The sequence below is a fragment of the Enhydra lutris genome, unplaced genomic scaffold (genome assembly GCF_002288905.1).
Source record: "Enhydra lutris kenyoni isolate GAN:26980312 unplaced genomic scaffold, ASM228890v2 scaffoldscaffold77, whole genome shotgun sequence".
NCBI lineage: Eukaryota > Metazoa > Chordata > Mammalia > Carnivora > Mustelidae > Enhydra > Enhydra lutris.
The window spans coordinates 3,261,452-3,279,266 of record NW_019154161.1 but is presented as its reverse complement, the minus strand read 5'-3'; the positions used below and the strand labels follow the sequence as shown (position 1 = coordinate 3,279,266).

The 17,815-nt window shown below is 58.7% G+C and overlaps 2 protein-coding genes across 3 annotated transcripts; one reads left to right on the top strand and one right to left on the bottom strand.

The window, feature by feature from the left end:
• Window positions 1-1,858: 1,858 nt before the first annotated feature.
• Window positions 1,859-16,478, top strand: LOC111160712 (galactoside 2-alpha-L-fucosyltransferase 2-like). Of its 2 annotated transcripts, XM_022524024.1 has the most exons (4): window positions 1,859-1,998; window positions 6,794-6,912; window positions 11,317-11,428; window positions 14,717-16,478. In XM_022524024.1, the coding sequence occupies exons 1-4, from the start codon at window positions 1,989-1,991 to the stop codon at window positions 15,742-15,744; spliced, it is 1,269 nt and encodes a 422-aa protein (XP_022379732.1). In that variant the 5' UTR covers window positions 1,859-1,988; the 3' UTR covers window positions 15,745-16,478. The 2 variants fall into 2 exon arrangements, with proteins under 2 accessions (XP_022379732.1, XP_022379731.1); XM_022524023.1 differs by lacking the exon at window positions 1,859-1,998 and having other exon boundaries at window positions 5,612-6,912.
• Window positions 2,504-9,010, bottom strand: LOC111160710 (netrin 5). Its single transcript, XM_022524022.1, has 6 exons — window positions 8,377-9,010; window positions 5,336-5,524; window positions 5,058-5,207; window positions 4,595-4,648; window positions 4,298-4,378; window positions 2,504-3,004 (listed from the first exon to the last, which is right to left on the bottom strand). The coding sequence occupies exons 1-6, from the start codon at window positions 9,008-9,010 to the stop codon at window positions 2,601-2,603; spliced, it is 1,512 nt and encodes a 503-aa protein (XP_022379730.1). The 3' UTR covers window positions 2,504-2,600.
• Window positions 16,479-17,815: the final 1,337 nt, after the last annotated feature.

Below are 17,815 nucleotides of genomic sequence, written 5' to 3'. Positions count from 1 at the left end.
GAGATCATGACCTGAGCCAAAGGCAGAGGCTTAACCCACTGAGCCACACAGGCACCCCCCATGTGAGTATTCTTGACCAATGAGCTAGGAAGGGAAGTGGTGGAGTCGTTCCTGAGCCAACACATTTATTTCTTGTGTGGGGACCATGTGGTTCTCTCTCTGCCTGCTGCTGATCAAGATGCCATGGTTTGCGTTTGGTGCAGAGTCCTTGAATGACTCTGCGGAGAACCATCCCTTGGTGACTTGTATGGGACACATATACAGCCAAGAAATCAATTTTTACTGTATCATTCCAGCAGAGCTGGCAGAACCTGATCAATGAAGTGCAGGCACTAGCTTGCTGTTATGCGAGGAAGTGCATCCCAGGAGGAGAGAACAGCAAGCACGAAAGTCCTGGGGCAAATGTGCTCGATTTTTAAAGGAACAGGAAGGAGGTCAGTGTGGCTGAAGAGGTGCAAATGAGGGGACTTGTAAGGTCAGTTATATGGTGGGAGTAGGTCATGCAGGGCCCTGTAGGGCAGGGCAAGGACTTTGGATTTTATTCTGAAACAGATGGGAATCCACTCAAGAGTTGGATTTTGGCGTAATAGGATCATGATCTGACTTGGGTTTTAAAGCCATCTTCCTGATTCTGTAGGAAGAAAACTCTAAGGGGGTAGAGGGAAAACCAGTATGGGTCACTGTAATAATCCAAGAGAACACTGGTGGTGGCTTGGACAGAGTGGTATCGGGGGACATGTAAAAATGGCTGAGTTATGAACATATGTAGGCAGTGGATTATACAGGACTTGCTGATGGGACAGGACATGTGGGGGGCAGGGAGGTATGGGGCAAATGCCCCACGAAACTGGCTTCAAGAAAGAATGGAGGGGCGCCTGAGTGGCTCAGTGGGTCAAGCCTCTGCCTTCAGCTCTGGTCATGATCTCAGGGTCCTGGGATCAAGCCCCTCATCGGGCTCCCTGCTCAGCAGGGAGCCTGCTTCCCCCTCTCTCTCTGCCTGCCTCTCTGCCTACTTGTGATCGCTGTCTGTCAAATAAATAAATAAAATCTTAAAAAAAAAAAAAGAATGAATGAAAAAAGACAAGATTAGGAGTATAATTTTCCTGGAACATAGACTGCTTCTTAGAAAATCCCTTAAAGAGGAGCACCTGGGTGGCTCAGTTGGTTGAGCATCCCACTTTTGGTTTCGGCTCAGGTCATGATCCCAGGGTCCGGAGATCAAGCCCCACCTCCAGCTCCATACTCAGCAGGACCCTGCTTGAAATTTTCTCCCTCTCCTTCCCCCTCTGTCTCTCCCCCCATACTCTCTCTGGCAATAAATAAAATCTTTATTAAAAAAGAAAAGAAAAAGAAAATCTTTTAGAGACTCCTAACTTCTGCTTCAGAGATGCCCCCACCATGGACCTGGCTGAAGCCAAAGACATGTTTCCCAGATATGAGATATTACTGGTGGCTTGGGGATTAAACAGTCACCTCCTGGAGTCTATTTCCTGCCTTTTTCAGTCTCATGAGGAGCACAGCAGAACCTTAACGGGAGGACCTTTCCTTCTACCTAGTACCCTATGACATCATGACCCATCCTGACTCTCCATTGGCTGAGAGGCCCACTTTCCTCTCAGGGGAGGAACAGGGTTGTTCTCTAGGCTCAAAAGAACCCGAAGTCATATTTCTTCCTTTGAGAATCCCTCAGAGTACTCCCTCAGTGACTCTCCTGCAAAGAACACTCAAATTTGAAATGGTGTTTTCCATTGTGGCTGCAGGGGGCAGAGGTCAGGGTGGCAAGGAAGGTCCTAGGCCATGACAACCTTCACTGCCATAGTACTTACTGCTTCTTGGGTTTTTTTTTTAGCTCCACCCCTCCGGCCTGGAGGTACCCAGCTGTGGGGTGGGAGTAGAATTCCGCTCAGCACCCAGTAATGCCATGCCATTTTGTGGCTCCCAATGGGCTCTTTTCTCAGGGAAGGGTTTAGGCTGCACCTCAAGACCAGATGAACCTCGGTAAGAACCCTCTTTGGATATTCACCCCAACTCCCTTTATTCCTTTCTCAGAGACTGCCCTAGGACCCATCAGGAACACAAAGTGCCGAAGTGTGGAACTTTCTGGAAGTCTGGAAGCGCTGTCCTTTCCTTCAGCGCATTTCCCGCCTTTTCTATCCACCCTCCCTCCAACTGGCTTCTGGCCGATCAAGCAACACAGATCTGACCAGCACGCAGCGACGGCGTACCAACCCCTTGCTTGGACCAGGCATCGCGTTGGGAGCACAGCAGTCCTTCAGCTGCGTAGTTTCCTTCACTTGCAACCCTCCCCCCCATCCCAGCACATATCAGGTGCTGTAGCCGAAATTCCCCCCAAGATTTAAGGCTTTATTTAGGGGAGTGGCCGCACAGGTCACAGGCCAAACGTCCTGGTCAGATACCTCAAAAGTCTTGCTGGCGTTTTGCAGCCTTTGGTGGTGGCGGGCGGGGGGGAGCGGGTTCTGGGGCCCCCGCACTTTAGCGGGCGCGTGCCAGTGACGTCAGGGGCTCCACGGCTTCTGATTGGCTCGCTAAGGGACGCACCATCGAAGTGGAAGGCTTGGCTCACGTCGCTTCCAAGTTCCTCAGTGGGCTGTGAAGGCACCCAGGTCTGGCTCTGAGGTTCGGGGTTCGGGGCCTGGGCTTGGGGTGGGGGGCCGCAGGCCGCGGCAGCCCCCGGCGCGCTCCTCCAGCTGCAGCCGCCGCAGAGGCCGGGCCCAGCGTGGCCTCCAGGGCAGCGCGAGGCCGTGGCGGTCGAGGACCAGGCGCGTGGGGTCAGGGCCGCCGGCCGCGCTGCCCAGCAGCAGGTAGTCGGTGTCGGGCCGAAGGCGCAAGCAGCCGCAGACCAGGTCTGCGCGGGGCACCCAGGCATCCTGGCCGCCGCGGGACACGGGCCGCGCCCGCTGCTTGTACACGGCCAGCACGCGCACGGCCAGCCGCTGCCACGCCGGGCCCGCGGCCTCCGACGCCAGCACCTGCGCGCGGAGAACTGCGGGGAGGGTTGCCATCAGGCCCAGGCTGGAGAGGAGTGCTCTGGGGTCGCAAGGGGTCTGACCCGGTGGGGAGAGGGACAGGACCACGGGGGTGGGTTCCCAGGAAGCCCTCAGGGAGGAGAGAGACCTTGAACGTTGAAGGGTGAGAGCTCTGGAGGTATGGCCCTGTGTCCTGAATGGTGGACCCTGCTGGAGGAGACATGGTCAAGGCAAGGAGGGCAGGGCTCTATGGAGTGTGAGGTGGGGTGCCAGAATTGTGATAGGAAGAGTGGGGCGATGGAGGGCTCCTCCTGTGGAGGGGAGGCCAAAGGAGGAGCCTGGGAACATGGGACATGCCATGTGGGATGCTTTGGTTGGGGTTCATCCTGGGAGCAGCAGAAGCCAGAATGACCTGAGGTGCGGGGAGGGATGACTGCGGGGCCCACAGTGGGTGTGGGTGGAACAAGGCAGAAGAGGCGGGTGGGGGTTCTCAAATGTGGTAGAGTCAAAAGACGTCAGAAGTAGAGCCCTTGGAAAAAGGCTTGGGAGAGGCTCTGGGATGAATTTGGGGGCCAGAAGGAGTTCAGAACCTAGAACCTGAGGGTTGAGGTCAGACTGGTGGTGATTCAGAAACGTGATCTCTGAAGGGCTAAGGTGAGATGTGCTGTGGGCAGGACTCTGGCTCACAAGCTAAGTCTGTGGGGCAGAAGATCCCTGTGGGAGGCAGGACAAGAAGTTTCTATTGTCCAAGTCCTAGAACACCACTGGCCAGATGATGATCCTCAGGGAGGAGAGGCCTGGGGTCTTACACCATTGAGGGAAGTCACAGGCTGGTCTGGATTCAAGGGCTGGGCTGAACTCCTGAGTATCTAAGAGATCTGAGTTACCCCAGGTCATAGGCCCTGAGGTCATGGGTTAGGGAACTTTGGGGGTGAGCCTCTGTGGGAGTGGGGCTACGGTTCAGAATCTGGGACCCTGACGGGCGAAGCAAAGTGTCTAAGATAGGCAGGACCCTCCATTCAATGGGCACCCCCTTCTCCTTTGATCCCCAGAAGGTCCCCTTTCTCCCCCAAAGATGTCCAGCTGAAGGGGGCCAAGAACATGGGGAAGGAGGAGACCTAGGAAGATAAGGAACACCCCCACTCTGCTGCCCCTGCCCCCCCTTTGTCTTCTGCCCCATTAGGTCCGAGATCAGGAAGAGTCCTTTAGAGACCTCCTTCCCGTTTAAGATGAGAAAGCTGAAGGTGGAGAAGGAGGCATTCAACAGAACACCTGAGTAGCCGCCGGCCACTTTTCTCCCCGGCACTCACCGTAGTCTTGCTGACAGTACCTCCGGAGGCTCATGTGTACCCTGGTGTCCGAGACGTTGCAGTAGTTTTGACACTGGGGGTCTGGGGAGGGTCAGGCCATCTGCAGTGGGCTCCTGAGGCCTGGACCGCAGCACCCCACCCCTGCCCATCCCCACACTCCATCTTGATGGACAACTGGGGTGCCCCACCCCTTGGGATTGGGCTCAGTGGGCCACCCCTGTCTCCCCATCTGGGGGCCCAAGCAGCCCATCCCTGATTGCCCTTGCTCTCAGGGTTCTCCACACCAGCTGCTCTTACCGGAGCTGTAAGCACTAGGGGTAGTAGCCAGGGGGGTGGTTGCCTCTGGAATTCCTGTGAGAGACCAAAGGAGAAATTTACCCTTAATGCCCCCTCCCATGCGTCCCCCCACCAACAGGTATCCAGGCATCCAGATCCCGTGTCTATTCCCTTAAAGCCCAGGAGTGCACGCTCCCTTTGCCCTCCTCCTCCTAGGACCTGGAGTTGGTCCCTAGTCCCTTCCTTCAGATCCCCCACCCCCTCCTCCCTCAGACCCAGGAGTCCAGGCTCCTAGCCTCCTCCTTCCCAAGACTAAGGAGACTGGAATTTGAGTCCCCACCTCCCCCAAGAGCCCAGAGTCTGACCTCCAGCCTCTAGCTTCCATCTACCAAGGACTTGGCCATCAGCATCCTTGCCCACTGGAGATCCAGGATGTCCCCTTCCTGTCCCACTTAGGACTTGCAACCCTGCCCCTCAGACTCACGCTGGCAGGGCATCCGGGGAGAGCGGCTCTGCTGGTAGCCGGGACTACAGCGGTTGCACGTGAGGCCGGTGACCCCTAACTTGCAGGGGCACTGCCCACTGGTCTGGTTGCAGATGCCTCCCGTGGCCCCGATCGGGTGACACTGGCAGGCTGCGTGAGGACAGGAACTTAGGACCCAGGCTGTCAGGGCCCCAGACGCTCCTTCCCAGTCCCCCAGCCCCAAGAGTCTGGCCCGGCCACCTCCTTTCCCTCTAGGTCGGGCTCCAGGCCGCACTCACCCCTGCAGGCCTTGCGGCTGGTGATAGGCTGGCTGGGGTCCCTCCAGAACCCCTGCCGGCAGTAGTGGCAGTGCCGCCCGGCCGTGTGGTGGCGGCACCTCTCACAAACGCCCCCACTCCGGCCTCCGGACAGCCGGAAGAGCTCCGAGTTGAACCTGCAGCGTCGGGCATGCTGGTTGCAGGAGCAGGCTAGAGACAGGTCGCGACAGGTGCCTCAGGCTCCCGCCTTCTGTCCCGGTCCCCAGGTTCCCCCCCACCCCCGCCCTCAGGAGAGGAAATAACGCATCCCTGCAATGAGGAGGTTGTCTGGGTCCCAGACCCGCCTCATTCTCATCTTTAAGGGGGGCACACTGGACTGGAGTGGGTGAGCCCGAGGGCCCAAAGTCTGTGTGAAACTGGGAGCTTAGGGAGGAGCGGCCGCTCGGCTCCAGGGGACTTGGGCTGTGGGGTCAGCCCCCCTGCATGTCTGCTCCCCACTGTGCTCATGTGCAAGTGACTTCTTTCTACAGCTCGGCCTCCTCTGCTGTAAGACACCAGTTACAGCATCCCCTCTGCAAGGTTTAAAGGAAACCAAAAGGATATAAAGGGCTTGCCCCAGGGCCTTTGACACAGAGCATGCGCATCCGTGCTCAGCAGGTTTCATTCTCAGAGCGGCTCTGTGAGGCCTGTGCTGTCACCAGCCCCAACTTACTGATGCAAAAGCAGAGGCACAGAGAGGCAAAGTCATCTGCCCAAAGTAACACGGCTGGGGGTGCGGTCAGAGGCAGGCTCAGAACCCAGAGCTCTTGGCAACCGTGCTCCAGTGTGGCCCACAGTGGCATGAGGATTTTGTGTGTGTGTGTGTATATGTGTGTGTGTGTGTGTGTGTGTGTGTGTTCCTGGGGAGCGCTGATCAGTGAGGCCGTGGCTCTCAAACCTTCCTACTTCTTAGAGTTACCAGGAAATGTTAAGAAGAAACTGCACTTCTTCCAGGGCACACCCCAGGCCTTCAGCTGTGCCCGGGGATCTGTATTTCTAGCCAGCGTTTCTGAGTGAGGGGCCACAGGAGGGGGTTCATGGACCGCTCTTGGGAGAGGTGTAAGGAGTTTTTGACCCCTGAAGAGTTTGGGAGGCCTGGACTGGCGGGTACCCACAACACAGAGGGGCAGCTGCAGGAAAGAAATGACTCGCTTCCCTAAACCTTGGTTTCCTCCCATGCAGTGGGGATTTTAGCCCCTCTCTCCCAGGGCTGCCGTGGGCCACAGTACTCTTCGGGTTATCAGTGGGAAGAATCAGGCTTTGGGTTCTTTCTGACCTGAGGGTGAAGACTTCAACTCACTTCCATCCGGAAGACTAACATGGCTGGAAGGGGTTCAGAGCACTGGGCCCCCGTAAAGCTGGCAGCTCTGCCACAGGACTTAGTCCCACCCCATCTGCCCAGACTCTGCTTCGTCACAACACTATTGGCTTCTTACCCAGGTGCAGCCGCCAGGGCCATGCTCAGCCTGGGGCAACGTGGTGATCCTCAGAGGGACGGCCTCCCCAGCTCCCAGGCCCTTTCAGGGCCCAGGATGAACCAATTCCTACCCCCAGGCAATGTAAGTCTCCCCTCCCCCCCCACACCCCCACCCCGCAGGGGTCTCAGATCTGGCTGGTGGGAGTGGGCCAGAGGTGGTGGGAGCAGAGGGTCTAACAAGACCCCAATGGGGAGGAGGACATAGTGGGGAGCCAAGGACAGTGGGGCAGGCTCTAAGTTACTCCACACAACATGGCAGGAAGAAAGAGAGCAGGGATGGGCAAAGAATTGGAGGGTGGAGAGAGGAGGGATGTGTGTCTGTCTGTCTGTCTCTGTCAGTAGAGTAGATGTACTTTCCAAGGCCTCATAACGCACTCAGACCCTCTAGCCAGGCCCGCAGGCTGGCGGTGCAGGAAGGAGGGCTGTTTCTGAGGAGGGGTTGCTGGAGCAATGGGCAAGGGCCAGGATCCAGAAGCTCTGGGTCTGGAAACACTGTGGAGGGGAGAGGGAGTGGAGCGTGGAGCGGGCCTCGGGAGCTCTGGTCTACCTGGATGGCCTAGGGGATTGCTCGCTATGGAGGAAGTTCTGTCTCCCTGAGTCTAGACCCAGCACTGCCCCTTGCTGGCACAGAGCCTGAGGGCAAGCGATGCCTCCCCTCTGGGGGCCCCCCTCCTTCATCTGGGGACCGGTAACATTGGCAGGTATGCAGCGAGCTCTTCTTCGGTGCCAGGTGCCATACCCAGCTTTATTCTAAGGACTTTATGCATATCGACCCATTGGATTTGCACTACAGCCTATGAAAGAAGTGCTGTCACCGTCCCTACGTTACAGTCGAGAAGGAAGTGGAGGCCCAGAGAGGTCAAGTTACTTGCCTGTGGTCGCACAGCCCGGAAGCAGAGGAAATGGGATTTGAGCCCAGGCTGGCTGGCTCGCTGCCAAGCCCATGGGCCCGTCTGTCACTCTAGAGCACCTAGCAAGGTTGCCCCTGATGGGAGCTTGGCAGGGACAAGCCAAGACCCCTGAGCTCTGAGCTCGGGTTTGGATCTGCCACTTACTAGCTGTGTGTCCTTGTGCGAGGGAATTCTCCCCCTAAACTCGGTCTCCTGGTCTGTAAAATGGACGTGATGAGAAACCCCGCCTGGTACACAGCAGGTGGTGCCTCAGTACGGACTTAACTGGACTTAACCGCTGTGGTGGGTCTGAGGAGTCAGGAAAGGTCCAACCGCCCTGTACCTGCGCTCACTCAGGAAATGCTATTCATAGCAGCAGCAGCTTCATAATGGCAAGTGGGCCAGAGGCTGGAGCCCCTTATGGGGCAGCTGGAAGTCGGGGCAGCAAGGACCAGGACAGGCAGGGGGAGCGCAGGTGGGAGGCTGTAGGGCAGGGGAGGCGGGGGAGGGCTCAGGATCAGCAGGGGTGAAGCAAAGAGCAAGGAGCTTTCTGGAGGGAGACAGCACACTGCCTGTGGGGACCAGGGACCAGCCCCTGGAGGGTGGGGGCGGGGTGGGAGTGGGTGAAGGCAGGAAGGGGGGGGCCCAGGACTCACGCAGGCAAGGGTGGGGGTGCCAGGGCGTGGCAGGCCGCCAGGGCCAGTCTCGATGGGACGGGCGGCAGCTCTCGCACCCTGGGCCAGCGGTGTGGTGGCGGCAGCGACAGCGGGGAGGCCGGGCGCGGGCGGCGCAGCGGGCTGCGTGGCCGTGGCACTGGCAGCGCCCCCGAACTCCAGCTGCCACCAGCCCCGCCCGGCCCCCGAACTCCACACGGAGGTGACTGACCAGGACGCTGGATTTAGGGCCTGGCGAGGCTCGGAAGGTCACCTTCTCGGGGCCTCCCAAGGCCCCGGGCCAGGCGGGTCTGCGCCACAGCGATCTCCAGGGACCTCCTGCAGCCCAGGCAGCGGACAGAACCAGGGCCGGGGATCCTGGGGTGCAGAAGCGCAGGCTGACAGACGTCAGGAGGAAGGGGCCACCCAGGGCCAGAGTTAGACTGCCATTGCAGGTGGCCCGGGGGCTGAGGTCCGCCCCCAGGGAGAGGGCACAGGCCTGGGGACAGGAGGCTGCCATGCCAGCCAGCCGGGTCACTGGTGGGAGGCAGAAGCGCGGACGGCCACTGGGATGGTAACATGGGTCTGCGGTGGCGGCCTGGCCCAGGAGGAGCAAGAGTGCAAAGGTCACGGACATGGTCCTAGAGAGCACGTACCTGGAGAGGAGAAGAGGGACCAGGCTGAGGGCCTCAGGCTGCCCTCATGGGTCAGTCTCCACCCTGCTCCCCCGCCCCAGGCTCTCTGAGGAACCCCCAGCATTCCACCCCCTGCCCTGCCTGAGCCCCCTCCCCCCTGAGCCCCCTCCCCGGCTGCTGCTAAGCGAGGAAAATAGTTCCATCTGGGGAGAATTACTGTTTACATAACCCAAAGGGAAAAGAACGCAAGCAAAATTGAGAATTTTGCCTGAACTAATCCGTAGCTTAACACCCCAGAGCTATCATCGGTGTTGAGGGGTGGGGGCCCTGGGGAGAGGGCAAGGGGTGGGGACAGATGGGGAAACCTAGAGAGACCACGAGGCGGGGAGGGGGACTTGGATACTGATGAAGCTTAGAAACAAAGAAATAGAGAAAGGGACAGAGGCACAGACAGCAAAGACAGACGGAGAGGAGGGGACCCAAATCTAAGGGAAGGGCCAGGTGCAGAGAAGGAAGCGTGAGGATAGAGGACCGGACATAAAGGGAGGCTGGAAGGTCCAGATGGGTTGCGGCTGGACACCCAGATCCACAGGGAATGGGGGATATGGAGTCTCAGAGAGGCCGGGGCCAGGACAGACGGACAGGCAGACCTGAGGGCTCCGAGACACACCCAAGGAGCCGGAGGAGAATGGAGGGCCTCCCTAGCTTAGCCAGTAGGGAGGTGGGGAAGCGGGGGATGGGCTCGGCGGGGCATCAGAAGCTGGAGGCCAGGCCCCTGGCCCACGAGGATCAGAGCAGAGGCCCTTTCCCACGTGGGGCCCTAACCTTGTTCTCCACACCCAGGGCACGGAGGGGGATTATCGCCAAACAACCCAGCCGCCTCCTCCTCGCTGCCACCCACCCCTAGCCTCCACCCGGCCTTAACCCTTTCCCACCCAGGTGCAAAGCCCAGAGAACTGTGTGCTAAGGAACCGGAGGGGGTCACGCAGGGGACTGGAAGCCTGGGTCACTCAGGAGCTGAAGAAGGGGGGTTAGGAAAGCAGATGTCTGAGTCCCCCTTAGAATTCAGAGTGGGAGGACCCTATCCTTGGATTTCAGAAGACTTTCTGATAATCTCAGCCCTCCCCACTCCCGCCTATCATCCTAGGCCTCAGGGTCAGGAGAGTGGAGCCCCCACATTCTCTACCCACCCTAGGGTCCCCAGATTAGAAGGTCTAACAGACGTGGAGGTGGCAGGTGCTGGCGGGGGTGGGGGCGGAAAGAGAAGCAGGGCCAGGTGGCAGAGTGTCTGAGGGGTGCCTGAAGTCCAGACCCTAGGATGGCAGGGGCTAGGGAGGGCTTGGTGTGGAAAGCACCCCCGCCCCCGGTTTTCCCCTTCTGGGGCCAGCAGACCCTAATGACGAACTGCCTCATGTTTGGGGACTTTGGAGCATTTCTGGGCCCCAGTGTCCGTGCCCCTGGCTTGCTCCCGGGAGTCTCTGAGGCATCTGGGGGTGCGGCTGGGGTCACAAACGCCCTGGGCCTGATTTCATAGCCTCTAGTATCCCCACTGTGGTTGCCACGTGCAGAGACCGCCATCCCCCCACCCCTGGGCCCCAGATAATGGGCCTCACCCTCCGCCGCCCCTCCCGATGAGCCTGGCGCCATTTTGCGCCCATGCGGCCCTGGCATTCACCTTGTCCCTTAGCGCCAGCCTCGTTAAGGACCGAGCCCCCATCTCCTACCTCTCCTTTCTTGCCTGGGTGGCTCACGGGGTACTGTTTTTTGGCCCTTAGCACCTCGGACAGCCAGGCCGCAAGTCCCCCAGCATTCCTGGGGGATCCGGAAGCCAGCCCTTGCCCATCTGGGGACTCAGATGTCCAGCCCCCAGCCCCTACCCCACTGGGAGCCAGAGCCCACTCCCTTCCCCCCTTTAAGGAGCACAGTCTAGCTGTGCTCCCACCAGACCCATCATTAGGCCCCAATGCCTGGGCAGTGAAGGGGTCCCTCTGGGACCCAGGCTCCTTTTCCCTGTCTTTTTTTGCACGCACCCTGCCCTTTGCCCCTAACATTGGCCAAACCTGCACCCAAGAAGAGAGTGTCCGCTGTAGTTAGCTCCTCACGTGGTGTTCTTCCCTCCTGCAGGAGCTTGGCGGTGGGGCGTGGGCTCTCAGGAGTGAGTGCCGAGTGGCTGTTGTCAGGCCCCAGGCTAGTGGGGGTTCTGGGCGGGAGCTCTGAGCAGAGCCCGCAGAATCCAACACCACCACCGCTCCCCCCCCCCACCCCCGCCCAAGTCCCCTCGCCAACCGCAGCCACGCTCTCCCCGCAGGGACCCCATCCAGCCACACCACCCAGGACTGTGTGGGACGTGAGGGATGTCACCCCAGGGGGGCCTGAAACCAGGCAGCCCAGAGCACGCTGGCCCAGGAGGCTCAAGACAGGTAGGATGGGACAGTGGCTCCATGGGCTTCCCGGGTCTGGGGTCCCCACCGCCCTCACACTCAGACCTCTGTCCCACCGACTCCCCACGGCTCCCAGCTACTGGAGGCTGTTGGCTGGGCTCAGCTCACCACATGGTGGTTCAGTCCATCCCTCCCATCCGGAGGGGTAGGGGCTGATCTGCCAGGCAGTGGGACCCCCAGCCAGCCCCTCCTCCCCTCTGGACCCTTCTGTCCTCTGTAGGTAAACTGAGCTTTGAGGTGAGTCGCTCTCCTTTTGGCAAGATCTGGGCGGCCATAGGAAAACCCAAAGAATTGGGCTGCTTTCTAAGACATTAGGGAAGGAAGTGAGGAGGTGAGATTCCCTGGGCCTCCCTCCTCTGGTGTTGGAGGAAGAGAGCAGGGACCCTGAGGGGGACAGAGACAAAGCTCAAAGACAGCCTCCCCATGGCCTTAACACTTCAGTCACGAGATTTTCATGCAAATGTGTCAACCATTACAGACCCACTGGTTTTGACTAGAAAAATAACTCTTTCTACTCCTTCCCTCTGAGAGAAGCCCTGGGGAGCTGAGGACCCAGATATGTGCTGCCGTGGCTTTGCGTATGTTTACTGGTACATTTTCTGGTTTATTGTGGTGCTGTGTGGACCCAACCCTGATAGGAATTTGGGACCCCCCCCTCCTTCTGCCAGGAGCCTGTTCTGGGGTCGGGCGCAGCCAGGACGGTCTGTGATTCTGGTTCCTGGGGACCCCCTTGCACCACCGTGGAGGGACAAGCCTGGGCGGGAGCTGGGACAGAGGCATCAGTTTTGAAATTAGGCTGTGGGGAGCGGTTGGCTGCAAGAGGGGGCATAGGGGTGCCTGGGGACAGGCGGAGACAGGCAGTGTGAGCCACCGGACCGCAAGGCTCCCTCCCTCCTCTGTGCCCGCACCCCAGCGAACTCATCCACAAACTCCCCTCCCCGTCCTTGTCAGGCTTACGATCTAGAGGAGAGATCGCTGTGGAGAAGCAGTAAGTAATTCTGTTCTAGAGAATGGCAGAAGGTGACAGGCCCTTCGGAGCAAAAGCGGGCAGGAAAGTGCAGGTAGGGCAGGGTTCTGGAGCGGACATTTGGGCTGAGGCCTGAAAGCGGGGAGGGGAAGCCACCCAGGCATCGTCAAGGTAGGAGCGACCCGAGCCGACTTAATGGCCAGAGAAAAGTCCAGAAGGTTTGGGTCTCCCTTTATTTTCCTCCCCTCCTGGGGACAAGAAGTTTCTTAAGCTAATGTGACCTGGAGGGAGGCTTCTTCCTCACTCTTGTTTTTCTGCAGCCTGAGCTGCTTGACGCGATTACCCCCAAGGTACCTTGGGGGGGCGCTGTGGGGGGGGGAGGCAGAAGCAGCGGCAGGAGCTGAGCAGAAAGAATTCTCCAAATTGGGAAAGAAACTTTTTTTTTTTTTTTTTTTTGGAGGGGGAGGAGCTCCTCCGGGATTGGGCACCTTTCCCCTCACAGCGCCCCAGAGAGGAAGCAGGATCTCCCTGGGGCACAGCTCCGTGGTGGCTCAGCCAGGTGGGACCCACAGCTCTGGGCTTTCAGAGGTCTTTCATCCCTGCCTCGGTGGCCCAGAAATAAGAGGTCCCAAGAGGCAGGGCAGGTCGTACTCTGCGTATAACTGGACGGAGAGCGTGCATCTGAGAGCTCTCCCTCCGGAAGACTCGAAAAATCGAGGACAGCAATGGAGAGCACAGATTTCTGAGGTTCAGATCCATTGCTCCCTCTTTCCTAGCTGTGTGACCTCCAGCAGGTTTCTTAACCTCTCTGTGCCTTAGTGTCCTCATCTGTTAAATGACCCTAACAATGCGCCTTCCCCAGGGGAGACCACGAGGTCTAGATGAGTGAAGACAGGCCTGCAGTCTCATACCTGAAACTTTTGGACCAGACGGGGTTCAGAAACTCGCCATCGGCCCCACAGCGGGGTGCGGGGTCTGGGCAGCGTCCCATAATTGAACGTTAACGGTTTGTGCAGCAGAACACACGGGCATCACATTAAGTCAAGTCCCCAAGGAGCCGCAGGTCGCTTCAGGCCCCATTTTGTCCCCACACGAGTTCCGTTCAGATGGGGGTTGGCCACCAGTCTTCAGGAAGGTGGCTGGTAAGGAATCGCGTCCTGGGGTCCGGGGGCCGCAGCCCAGATGCCCTGGTTTTCTGGGACTTTCCTGACAAGAAGCCAAGAGAGGGCGCTCTTGAAATTCAAGGACAGAAGGTGACAGCCGAACTAGCGGCCCGGTTTGCAGAGCCTAGCGGGGAGTGAAAACATGGGATTCCTTATTTGGATGTACTGATAATTTCTACCTGGTGAGAGCAGAGCATTAAACCAAGTGCAGGCCCCCATTTTTTTTTTTTTAAAGTAAACTCTACCCCCAGCATGCGGCTCAAACTCTCGATCCCGAGATCAGAAGCCGCCTGTTCAGTTGACAGCCGGGTGAAGCGTAGGTCCTCGTGAGTGCAGGCGGTGGACCACTGCCCGTTTGCGCACCACGGAGGCGGCCCTGGGCCGTGGGTACATTGGTCCTGAGTCCCTGCTGCTTCTCCAGTGGCCCAGGCTCCAGTCCCTGCTCAGCTCACCTGCTCTGGCTTTGGGACCTGGCCAGCCTTGAAAGCTGGCCCCCAGCGGGACCTGAGCTGAGCAGACAGCGTGATGAGGATTGGGACAGAGCAGTCACCAGCCCAGAGAGAAGAGGGGCTCGTTTTTTGGCAACTAAAGCAGCGGGCAGGGCATTTATGGTGCCCTGCCAGGGAAGGGCAGGTGATGTCCTACTTTAGCCCTCCTGTGGAAGAGCCAGCGACCTCACTGGGGACCCACATTAAACAAGGGACTTTTGAGGAGGGCCCATAAGTGTTCAGATTTCCCAAAGGGTCAGATTACTAAAGTCAGGAGCCCTGGAATATTGGAGCAGGAGGAGAGCTGAGGCAAGGCCCACAGAACCCTGCCATTTAAGGGGGCTGGCCAGAGGGAGCAGTGGGGCTCCTGGAGAGGGGTGGGGCAGAAGGCAGAGCGTGGAGAGTGGGGGTCCTGCCGCCCAGTGCTTCCTTCTGTCCGGGCCCACGAGACTCCCGAACTGCAGCCATGGGGAAACCACAGGTAGAGGGCAGAGCAGAAAGCGGGTCAAGACACACTGGACGCCCCTGGACTTGCTTGGAGGAGTTGAGCACAGGAATGTATGATTTGGGGGTGAACAAGACTCGTGCGGCCCTAGCTGTCGCTCCTGACCACTTCCCGTTTCCCCTTTGCTCCCTTCCCCTACCCCAGCCATCCTGGGATTCCGGGCCACCTGCCCTTCTGTCTCCACCATCTACTTCCTCTTCATCCTCTTGGTGGTGTCCACCATCTTCCACTGCCACCACCGCCTGGCCCTGGTGCCTGCCCCCTGGGCCTACTCAGGCCGCGTGGTCCTGCTCCCCGGACCCCTGCCCTCGGGGGGCTTGTTCACCATCACGGCCAAAGGCCGCCTGGGGAACCAGATGGGCGAGTATGCCGCCCTGTACGCCCTGGCCAAGATGAACGGGCGGCCGGCCTTCATCCCGGCCGAGATGCACAGCACGCTGGCCCCCATCTTCCGGATCAGCCTCCCGGTCCTGCACGGCAGCACGGCCGGCCGCATCCCCTGGCAGAACTACCACCTGAATGACTGGATGGAGGAGCGCTACCGCCACATCCCCGGGGAGTACGTGCGCCTCACCGGCTACCCCTGCTCCTGGACCTTCTACCACCACCTGCGAGACGAGATCCTGCGGGAGTTCACCTTGCATGACCACGTGCGGGAGGACGCCCAGAAGTTTCTAAGGGGCCTGCAGGCCAAGGGGGCCCCGCGGGCGACCTTCGTGGGCGTCCACGTGCGCCGGGGGGACTACGTGAGCATCATGCCGCGGGTGTGGAAGGGCGTGGTCGCCGACCGGGGCTACCTGTGCCAGGCCCTGGCCTGGTTCCGGGCCCGCCACCGCTCCCTGGTCTTCGTGGTCACCAGCGACGACATGGCCTGGTGTCGACAGAACATTGACGCCTCCCGGGGCGATGTAGTGTTCGCGGGCAACGGCCTTCAGGGCTCCCCCGCCAGGGACTTTGCGCTGCTCACTCAGTGTAACCACAGCGTTATCACGGTGGGCACGTTCGGGATCTGGGCTGCCTACCTAGTGGGCGGGGACACCGTCTACCTGGCCAATTTCACCCTGCCCGGCTCCCCCTTCCGCTGGATCTTCAAGCCCCAAGCAGCCTTCCTGCCCCAGTGGGTGGGCATCGCCGCTGACCTGGGCCGGGCCAGAGAGAACTCCAGGCCCTGAGGCCTCCCAGCTGGGCGACCTGGAACTAGTAACTTAACCTCTCTGGGCCTTAGCGTGCCCCCTGCCAAGCGGACCTAATCCAGAACTTCCCTCCGCAGCTCCTGCCACAAGTTCATTTAATGTCTTGGGAAGGCCTGGGAAGTGCCCGCCACCCACAAGCATGTGGGTGGCGCACCCCGAACTTTCCAGAGGGTTTAACATGGAAACCTATTTTTTGCCCTCTCCTTGTTGGTGGCTTTAGGAGTTAAGTCCAATGCCCCTGCCTCCTGGGAGGGTTCAGTGAAGCCGTTCCTCCCCTCCAGTCAAGGAGAGCCAGCCAAGAGTCAGGTTTGGGGTTTCCTAGGGGCCTTAATGTGGAAGGGAGGAACCCACGATTTGAGAGGGTGAATCTCGGGGAGGTGCCCTTGGTGGGGAGGTGAGGTCCCTGGAAATGGGGGTGCACATGGGACTCAGGAAGGACTCCACACCACTCTGCCCACAGCAGCAAGGACGCCCAGAGTGTAAGGTCCTAGGAGTGGCTGGTGGAACCCAGGGGTCCCAAAAGACGGAAGTCTGGCCATGTTAGCAAGCCAGCTGCAGCCAGAAGGCCTCACCCCTTGGCACTGCCTAGGCCCCTAGGGCACAGAGTCCCTCTGAGAAACCCCTGTGTGGATGAGAGTTGGATCAGGGGATCACAATACGGGTTTTCCTGTGTTTAGTGCATTTGGCATTATGGATATACCGGTATTTTTCTTGGTGTAATACTCCTTTTTGGATATTAAAAAAAAAAAAAACTTCTTTGTTTTTAAAGATTTTATTTATTTGTCAGAATGAGAGAGCATAAGGAGGGAGAGCGGCACAGGAGGCGGTTGGGGAGAAGCAGGCTCCCCGCTGAGCAGGGACCCCCCCCCCTGCCGATGCAGGACTCGATCCCAGAACCCCGGGATCATGACCTGAGCCGAAGGCAGACATTAAACCGACTGAGCCACCTAAGTGCACCCCCCTCCAAAATCTTAACATACAGTCATTTATGCTCATTGAAAATTGTCACTGAGCATGAGCAAGCACTCTGATTTCGAGAACATTTCTGACCCATCCCTTTCCAGTCTTACGTGCTTTCCAAGTGTCTTCCTTATGCCCATTTCCTGGCATGCTTCTGAGGTCGAGAACCTTTGTTTCCATGTATCAGTAATGTTGTATCTCCCCAAAGTCATTTTGACCCCAGTTTACTTCCTGAAGTCCTGATGGAGTCAGCATGGTCCGGGACTGAGGGTAGGGGGGATCCTGGAGAAAGCACCAGAAGGGTCTGGAAGGAAGGGGAGGAGAGCCGGGAGGAAGGTTCTGTTTAGCTGGATGGTCTGGTCCTCGTGACATGGGGCAGCGTAAGCCTTCCGACAGCGGCTGAATGCCTCCTGAGCGAGAAATCCAAGAGACCAAGGTGGAAACCTCCATGCCTTCAGAGCCGAGCCTGCCTTGGTCACACACAGTCACGTCTGTCATATCCTATACAACACCCAGAACAGCCCTGGTCCGCTGTGGGAGGGAACACACCAGGGCATGCATGCCGAGAGTGCACAGGGTCAGGGCGGGAGGGTATCATTCGGAGCCCCGGGGGCTACCAAAACAAGATACCACCGATGGGGGGCTTAAACCACAGACATTGATCGCCTGATGCCTCTGGGGGCTGGAAATCAGAATCATCGTCGGGAGCGTTGGTCCCTTCTGAGGCTGTAAGGGAGGATCTGTTCCCAGGCCCTCTCCTGGCTTGCGATGACCATTGTCTCCCCTCTATTGGAGGAAAAATTTGTGTCCCCCAATTTCCTCCTCTTTTTAGGACACCAGTCATCCAGGATTCTGGTCCCCACTTAACGCCCTCATTTTAATGTCATTGTCTCCCTAAAGATCCTGTCTCCAAATAAGGTCACATTCTGGGGGGCTGGGGGTTAGGACCTCCGCATCGGCATTTTTGTGGGGGCACAAGCCTAGAATCAGACTGGCTTTACTTCCCTTCTGCTTTTCCTCCCTCCTCTCAAGGCCAAGTCCCTCCTCCACAGGGTGTGGAGGCAGAGAAAAATTAAGGCCATCAGGTTTA

Coding starts and splice junctions, on each gene's coding strand:
- LOC111160712 (XM_022524023.1), top strand. CDS start 6,673: ATGGCTGGAAGGGGTTCAGAGCACTGGGCCCCCGTAAAGCTGGCAGCT. Junction 6,913..11,316: donor AATTCCTACCCCCAGGCAAT/GTAAGTCTCCCC, acceptor CTCTCCCCGCAG/GGACCCCATCCAGCCACACC. Junction 11,429..14,716: donor GCCCAGGAGGCTCAAGACAG/GTAGGATGGGAC, acceptor CCCCTACCCCAG/CCATCCTGGGATTCCGGGCC.
- LOC111160710 (XM_022524022.1), bottom strand. CDS start 9,010: ATGTCCGTGACCTTTGCACTCTTGCTCCTCCTGGGCCAGGCCGCCACC. Junction 4,649..5,057: donor TCCCCGGATGCCCTGCCAGC/GTGAGTCTGAGG, acceptor GGTCTCTCACAG/GAATTCCAGAGGCAACCACC. Junction 3,005..4,297: donor GTACTGTCAGCAAGACTACG/GTGAGTGCCGGG, acceptor CCCTCCCCGCAG/TTCTCCGCGCGCAGGTGCTG.